The sequence below is a fragment of the Bufo gargarizans genome, chromosome 9 (assembly GCF_014858855.1).
Source record: "Bufo gargarizans isolate SCDJY-AF-19 chromosome 9, ASM1485885v1, whole genome shotgun sequence".
Lineage (NCBI taxonomy): Eukaryota > Metazoa > Chordata > Amphibia > Anura > Bufonidae > Bufo > Bufo gargarizans.
In genome coordinates this window covers 111,943,850-111,952,922 of record NC_058088.1, presented here as the reverse complement: position 1 = coordinate 111,952,922, position 9,073 = coordinate 111,943,850, and the positions used below count along the sequence as shown (strand labels likewise).

At 43.6% G+C, this 9,073-nt stretch overlaps 1 protein-coding gene across 1 annotated transcript; it reads left to right on the top strand.

Annotated features, from left to right (window-relative positions):
• Positions 1 to 666: 666 nt before the first annotated feature.
• Positions 667 to 5,145, top strand: LOC122919376 (cis-aconitate decarboxylase-like). The gene is made up of 6 exons (XM_044268368.1): positions 667 to 731; positions 2,047 to 2,101; positions 2,270 to 2,457; positions 2,779 to 2,883; positions 2,973 to 3,178; positions 3,281 to 5,145. The coding sequence occupies exons 1-6, from the start codon at positions 711 to 713 to the stop codon at positions 4,200 to 4,202; spliced, it is 1,497 nt and encodes a 498-aa protein (XP_044124303.1). The 5' UTR covers positions 667 to 710; the 3' UTR covers positions 4,203 to 5,145.
• Positions 5,146 to 9,073: the final 3,928 nt, after the last annotated feature.

Sequence of the window (9,073 nt, the reverse complement as noted above, 5' to 3'; positions counted from 1 at the left end):
ACCATCTATTGTGTATGATGCTGTGCCAACTCTGCCCTGACAACAGATAATAAGGGGAAGAAGGATTGAGAATGTTGGATTTCAATAAACATGATCCTTTTGTTCTGAAGGGAGTTAAAACTTTTGCAGAGGTGTCTGCCGACTGAGATGAGCGTGCATGTGGGGGATCACGGCATGTAAGGAATAACGGTCGGACAGACAAGCTTTCCAACAACTATATAAGGTGAATGGTCACCTGTAGATAAAACCTTGGACTTCATAGGTAATATTCAAAATAATGTACTGAGCGATTTTACTAGTTCAGATTCCTAAACTAGTAAAACAACTTTACTAGTTCAGAAATTGCTATGGAGGCGTCAGAGCAACTATAATAAGAAGGATATGATGTAGGTGTGAGGCATGATGTAAGGATGCATGATGATCATACTTGTATCAGACGACACAAGGAAGAACAGAAATCTCAAAACAGAAACGTCAGGTACATTACTTCCTGCAGAAATCCCCTGTCTGAGGCCCCACCTGCTGGAGGGGTGTAAACTCCAGGTTAGCTCCACCAATTTCCTTTGACATGACAGTGATGTAAAAATGGAAGACAATGATGTAAGGGTGCAGAACTGAATAAATATCACTGGACAGAACTGGAGAAACTAGACGGCAATACAACAACTCAAAACTCAACTCTGCAGCTCAGAAGACACCTTGTGCTCAAGATGCTTTCCACCCTTGTCCATGTAAGATTTTTAAATAATTTTGTTCAAATTCCTTTTTCTTTTGTATTTGGTGCTAGATACAAAGCAAGTTAGATACTGTGCATTTCATGTGTCTAGTGTCAGGTTCAGGTTTGCTGTAACTGCATGTTGTTGTAATCAGTATTATTATTATTATTATTATTATTATTATTATTATTATTATATTTCTTCTTTTGGATAGTACAAATGTAGGAGAAGAAGAAATTCACTAAACTGTGGTCTTAAACCCAATTAGATCACATCCCACCACCTTTAGTGTTACCTATGTATTTATTACATTCTATCTCCCAAATATATGCCCTCAATGCTTTTAAATATTTCCATCACCTGCATTTTCTGTCTTATGACGGTCGAGCATCATCTAGTGGTGGGATCAAGCATTACACCCAAATGTAACTTTCTAACTTTTGCAACAGAATTTTGTCCAGATAGTTAAATTGTAAGGATGTTTACACAAATGAATTTTAAATTGGCATTTTTCCACCACAAAAAAAAATCTCCTTTAGTGCCTTGCTAGATTTTAAGACTGTCTAGAGAAGAGAAATTGGCTTTTTAATAGTAAAATATGCCAGATTTATTAATGCCACATGTCAGCTTTATGCTGCAAGATAATGGTGGTGTTAGGAAGAGAAAAGTAATTCTAGCAAAGGTGTCCTAAATCTATACTGTGACAAATCGTGATTTCTTTGGACAGCCTCTTCTAAGTTATGATCTCTAAATATCATACACCGTTAGTAAGTGTGACTCATTGGCCATATGGCAAGTTCAGTAAACTGCAAGTATTTATTACACTCCTAGACAAGGCTTAAATAGCACATTAATGCCACGTAACGTGGATCCATCCACTCCCCTGAAATCTTTGTTTCAATAAATACTTATATTCCCCATAATATAACAATTCTGGAGCATTTTCCTTAAGTTTCTTAGTTGTACTGTTCCTTTGTTATTTCTCTTGTAAATGTAGAAATATTTTGGCAAATAGGTGTAACCATTTCACTTGTCAAAGAGGTATGTTCCTACACAGTCTGAGGGTGTCCAGTCATTGCTGACACTGTCAGGCTGTGCTTGGACACAACCTATTTACAGGGATTTTAATAACCAGCTTTTAATTTTGTCATACATCGACAGGAGGAATAAAGAAGGAATGACATAGCATATAGTAGTATGGGAAGTATTATTTGCTAAAAAAAAGGCGGCGATATTTCTTCTGTGTGTTCTATATTTAATGTAACCTAAGAAGAAATGTTAGAGTGCAGACTACAAATGTTCCAGTTACAATGTTTCTCTTTTTTTCTAGAGCACCAAGAAAATTCCTGAACTATCAAGACACATTCACAAGTCGGCTGCGAAAGGTAAATAATCGTCTTGTTGCCCCCCAAAGTTCTAGGTTTGCCCCTACAAATGTGACTGTATCAAAGTCTAATTTTACAAGACTGATAGTAATGCACGGACTGAGATGAAAAAACAATGAAGGACATGCTGTATAGAACTTTATTAAATTATTTTATTTTTATTTTCAGTGGTTATTGGAAACCAGTTGGAAGACACGGTCACAAACAGTTTTGCATCATTTGTTAATGGGACACGCCCCGAGCATCTGTCTGATGTCGTCCGCCACAGAAGTAAACGTATGATACTGGACAACATTGGCGTGGGACTGGTTGGCAGCAGAACACATGTCTTTAACATTGTGCTGAAATACTGCCAGGTAAAGAATGTCTTGGGTGACTATATAGTTACATGTAGGGTACATTAGAGGGAGATGAGTGCAGATGGATTTACTGTGTATGTCCATTGTGATCACTTTTGTAATACAGTAAATTGTTTTCTGAGCCGAAGTTATAAGGCAGTAGATACATCTCTAGGGAAACTGTAAATGGTGGAGTCACATTAAAGTATTATGCATGTCAGTAATTATTCCTGAGTTATGTGGATCAGTTATATCCGTGTCATGCTTAAATCTTTGATAGTTGTACTTCTAGCATATCAATAGTATTTATATTCTTGTTTATATCATTCATTGTTTTAGGACCTACATTTCTCGGCTCATGGCAATACTACCCTCTGTTCAGTCTTTGGCCAAAAAGGTTTGAAGCTCTCACCAACCCTGGCAGCCTATGCCAATGGAGTTGCTGTAAGTAAAGATACACAGCAAAAGAAAATATAATAACGTAATAGATCCATAGAATTAGGCTTGTATAGATGATGTCCCTATTCACACAGGTTCACTCCATGGACTTTGATGACACATGGCATCCTGCCACTCATCCATCAGGCGCTGTGCTTCCTGCCATTCTGGCTCTGTCTCAGATGCTTTCACATGCCAGAAGAGTCAGTGGTGAGGAGCTCCTGACAGCTTTCAATGTGGGCATTGAAATACAAGGAAGACTGATGAGTTTTTCTAGTGAGGCAAAGAATATTCCTAAAAAGTGAGTAGTGAGCTCCACCCGAGTGCATAATCACCATTGCATAAGAAAATTCTATTATAGCTAATTGGAACTAATTCATGATATAATGTTTTCTGTACACAGGTTTCATCCACCTTCTGTTGTTGGCACCATGGGAAGTGCAGCAGCTTCAGCCAAGCTCCTTTCATTAAACAAAGATCAATGCACCCACGCCCTGGCAATTGCAGCCTCTCTCTCTGGTGCTCCAATGGCAAATGCTGCCACTCTAGCCAAGCCATTACACATTGGTAATGCAACTAGGTTAGGTCTTGAAGCCGCCATTCTGGCTGCTAACGGTATGGAGGCCAACTCTCTCATACTTGATGAGGTGCCTGGCTGCTCTGGTTTTAGTGCTTTTTATAGTGACTACCAGCCTAAGGCTCTCACCTCACCAGGAAAGCAGTATGAGTTTCTTCTTGAGAAGCAAGACATTGCTTTCAAGTCTTTTCCAGCACATTTAGGAATGCACTGGATAGTTGATGCTGCTGTTTCAGCGAGAAGCAGGTTTGAAGAGCAATATGGATCATTTGACCCATCCACTATCCAGACAATTGTTCTTAGAATTCCAGTCTCTAAATACATTAACCGACCCTATCCAGATTCAGAACATCAGGCTCGTCACTCCTTCCAGTTCAATGCCTGCACTGCACTGTTAGATGGTGAAGTAAATATCAGGTCTTTCCATGAAGACAAAATATTGCGTAAAGAAATCCATAACCTGCTGAGCAAAGTGATAGTGGAACACCCACAAGACAATGAAGCCAACTTTGACAAGATGTATGGAGAAGTGGTCCTGCTGCTGAAAAATGGAGACGTGATGATTGAAAAATGTCACACTTTTTATGGGCACTGGAGAAAACCTCTGAGCCGAGAATCTCTACTGAAGAAATTTTTGTCCAATGCTAGACACGTCCTACAGGAGGACCAAATTGAAGGTGTAATACAGATGGTAGAAAATCTAGAAAGTGTCACAGACAGCTCACAGTTACCACATCTGCTCCAGTAAATTTTCAAAAGAAAATTATTTTATTATATGCAATATTTTGTAGTTAAAAAGGGGACAAGAAAAAATTTCTATGCACCATATGCAAGGAGCAGGAAATGCAAAGCAAGAGCCTGCCCTGTTTCTGTTGCCACACACAGACACACAAAAAATATGAAACTAAAAGGTTTAGTAGGACCTCACCCTTGCTTTCCTTTCTTAGGGTGGGTTCAGACATTGCATTTTTTGAGCCAAAGCAAGAAGTAGGTTGAAAGGGAATGAAATATATATATATAGGAAAAACTCCTATCTGCTGGATCCCCTATTGGCTTTGACTTCAATTGGTCAGCATTTTGCAGCAAAGTATGGGACATCTTTTGTGGAACAGACATATGAATGCGAACAGCAGATGGATGCCGTCCGAGCACTGTGCGCATCTGTATGTCCGTTGTGCAAAAAACAGAACCTGTTCTATACTTTTCCAGACTGCAAACCCATTGAGGTCAATGAGTCTGCAAGAGAATGTGGATGCGACACGGACCACATCTGTATTTTGCAGATCAGGCAGTGTGAATGCACCCTTGGAAAGTTTTCTTGTAATTACTGGGGTTTTTGAAGAGTACACTTGAACTACCATATGCAATATTTGTATAATCCTATGTAAAGGATATTGTTTATATGTTAATTAAGTCTTGATGATATTTATATTTAAATGTATTGAATGTTGTTAGGTTGTTGCATGTGATTCCATGTATTTCACCGGAAATTGTCCTAAGAATGTGACAAGTCTGATTATCCTGTATGGGGGTGACTGCCACTGACTGTGAAAGCTGCTGCAAGCAATATTCTCTCACTCACAGGTCTGCTGATTTGCGCACGTCATGCAATTTAAGGGGAAGTTCATCCTTCACAACTAATTTATTGTTGGTCTAATGCATAATTAAAAATGAAGAAACTTTTCAAACAATCTTGATTAATAATATCTTTGTGTCAGCTACCTTCTAGACCTCTATGTTCGCTCTTCCATTAGGAGCCTCCATCAGTAGTTTAGATTAGTGCAGCATGTAGCACCATTCTGTCCAAACAACTGAAACCTTGTCAAAAGTATAATTCAATGGGGTCCATTGAGTATCACTTAAATTCTTTGTATGTTCGGTCCAGAAGTGAGCAGAACTTTACTTCTACAGTAATTTATCTATTTAGAGGTGAAGGGAATTCGATTTATGATTCATCGGCTTGTGTAGAGTCTTGGAATGTTAGTGAACTCTGCTGATTTATGTAAACCAACCACAGTGCTCTGCTGTATGATAGCTCAGCCTTGCTGAAGGTACCTACTATGACTTCAACTGCCCTGTACATTATTTGTGAAATATTAAATCAAATATTTTTCATACAGTATTTATTTTTGCAGACGGCGTTCTTTATGTCAAAACCAAATCACAAAAAAATTACTTTTGACAACAGTATTGAGCAGTAGAAATACTAAATACCCAAGTTTAAAAGGGTTGTCTCACCGCCCTGGTGGCAAGTAGTTGGTTTCCAATGGGGTTGCCTTCTGTTGGAAATTTGGGCCCCATAATTCTGTCAGAAACTAATCCCAACAAAGGCCAATCCAACATTGATGCTGAGAGTATGATTGTCCACTGAGCCATAGAAGAAACTTAAAAACACATTTAAACAACAGGTTATATATATATATATATATATATATATATATATATATATATATATATACTAACAGAAGGAACTGGCTTCGCACGATTATATTTCATCAATTTCATTTAATGTTTGTGTGTCATTAAAAGTATTTAGTGTATGCCCCCAAAACAGTGACCTCTACAGCATCTCACCCCCTTAACAGTGACCTCCATAGCCCCCCACTTTTTAACACTGACCCCCCAGTGCCCCTCCAACTTAAAATGGGACCTCCACAGCAGCCCACCCCCTTAACTTTGACCTTCACAGCAGCCTACCCCTTTAACAGTGAGTTCCGCAGCACCCCACCCCCTTAACAGTGACCTCCACAAGGGTCTGCCCCCTTAACAGTGACCTCTACAGCACCCCGCCCCTTAACACTGGCCTCCATAGGGGAACATCCCCTTAACTGTGACCTCCTCCACTCCCTGCCCCCTTAACAGTGATCTCCACAGTGACCTCCACAGTACCCCATTTCCTTAACAGTGATTTCCACAACACCCCGCCCCCTTAACAGTGGCCTCCATAGCGGACCATCCCCTACACTGTGACCTCCACAGCAGCCTTCCCCCTTAACTGTGACCTCCACAGCACTTCACTCCCTTAACAGTGTCATCCACAGCACCCTGCCCCTTTAAAGCTGACCTACAGCAGTAAAGAAAAATGGCTGGGTTGTTATGGAAACCTGGTGTAAAACTGTGTGTATGTCAAGACTAAGGGTCTGCAAGCTTCTATTGACTGATAATGGTCATGTGACGTGTGTATGGCAGTCTGAATATGAGTGAAAAACCTGTAGGCTTCTATTGGCTAATGCAGGTCATGTAATGGTGCCATATTTGCATGTTTTGGGAATATATCCGGAATGGTATATGTTAAGTTAGATGAGACCCAGCCTAATACCTTCCTGGAAACCAGATGTACCTATTGCCAAATTTGTTGCAGATCGGTCCAGTTGTTTGGTCGCAGAAAGAAACTCATAAATATATATATATATATATATATATATATATTCAGCAGGCTAAATTCAGCCTGCTTTTGTGGGAGGGGCGTAGGGGGCTTCTTAAGCTCCACCGCCCAGCTCTCCTGGTGCACGTTCTCTCTCGCCTTTTCGGGTAGGAGGAGTTGCACCGGTCAGCTTCCTGTTCCGGCCTAGCTGCACTGTACAACGATTCTGTGCGCCAGAATCCCGCATCATTGGTAAGTCGCTCTGGTCCTTTCTCCCCCGCCGCCGTCACCCAGCACCAGCCGAACTCTCTCTCCCTCCCCCCGCCACTTCTCCTGCCGCCGTGCTCGGGACCTGCCGCCGCTGAGCCGGAGGTCTGCGGGGGGGGGGGGGGGAGTTCCCGCACTGTCCGTCCCACACAAACAGCTGCTTTACTCACCCTCGCGGCTCACATTGCTCGCCCGCACCAACGGCACACCACACCAGATCCGGCCGGCCCCATCACAGCTTCCCTCTGCTCGGTCCGCCCCTTCCCGCGTCTTCCGCCCACCGCCTTGTGCTCTAGCATGCAACGCATCATGGCACCACCATGGCGGGTCGTAAGTCGGCGGGGAGGGCCTACCACTGGGCCGTCGGGATTCCCGCCCACCACCGCTCACTACTGCCACATCAGTCCCCTGCCGCCCACCGCTTCCTCCTGCCGCCACTCGCCCAGGCCAGAGCACCGCTCCCGACCGCGGCAGTGACCAGGAAGCCGACGGCCGGGCACTGACACAAAAAAAAGAACTTCCCTCAAGAGCCTGCCGGGTGCCGGCGTCATCATTTCGCGTAGTGGTCATTCCGCGTAGTGGTCATGCCCGGGTACCTACCGCAAACATCCTCATCCCAGTCTGGCCAGCGCCGCTGACTCGCAGCTTCTGACACAGCATAACTCCCCAAAAAGTTTTTTATTTTTATTTTAAACACATACGCTCAGGTTTCCAATCTGGCCATCCTTCACGACTCTTCTGTCCGCAGGAACGCCCTGCCTTCTTCTCATTACTTTCCTCTCTCTCTTGTCGTATGTCGTACATCACAGGCAAGGCCTGTATTCCCTCTTTCCATATGACATTGCTATTTGTTCGTGTCCTATCTCTCTCTCTTTGTTTCCGCTCGGGTCACGCAACCCATGTCTTTTCACGCTGGTGCACGCACCACGCATTCTCACACCAACCCCCGGCCTGGTACGCCCAGGCTCCACGTTTCCCAACACTCATTCTTACCAGGTACGCCCTGGACCATTCCTTGACCTTGTTCACGCGTCTCTGGCTCCCAGCATCGCCCTGGCACACGTTTCACTCTGCGACCCCTTGTTGCTAGTCTCTCCATCAGTCAATGGTTCAAGGTCCACGTTCCATCACCCCCGCCATGCTGCAATTCCGCTCATTTCGCGCATTTTCCACTCCCTGCTTGCCGCTGCAGCAGTCACACGTTTCATTTCTGGCACCTGCACATTCATACCCCAGGAATAGGGATGAGCGAACCCGAACTGTATAGTTCGGGTTAGTACCGAATTTTGGGGTGTCCGTGACACGGACCCGAACCCGGACATTTTCGTAAAAGTCCGGGTTCGGGTTCGGTGTTCGTCGCTTTCTTGGCGCTTTTTGAAAGGCTGCAAAGCAGCCAATCAACAAGCGTCATACTACTTGCCCCAAGAGGCCGTCACAGCCATGCCTACTATTGGCATGGCTGTGATTGGCCAGAGCACCATGTGACCCAGCCTCTATTTAAGCTGGAGTCACATAGCGCCGCCCGTCACTCTGCTCTGATTAGCATAGGGAGAGGTTGCAGCTGCGACAGTAGGGCGAGATTAGGCTGATTAACTCCTCCAAAAGACTCCATCCATTGATCGATCTGCAGCTGTGGATGATTGAACTGCTGCTATTGAATTGCTCACTGTTTTTAGGCTGCCCAGAGCGTTTTTCAGTCACTTTTTTCTGGGGTGATCGGCGGCCATTTTGTGTCTTGTGTTGCGCCAGCACAAGCTGCCACCAAGTGCATTTAACCCTCAATGGTGTGGTTGTTTTTTGGCTAAAGCCTACATCAGGGTGAAGCTGTCACACCAAGTGCATTTAACCAGCAATAGTCTGTTTATTTTTTGGCCATATACTACATCAGGGGCAAGCTGCGCCTGGCACCAAGTGCATTTAACCCTCAATGGTGTGGTTGTTTTTTGGCTAAAGCCTACATCAGGGTGAAGCTGTCACACCAAGTGCAT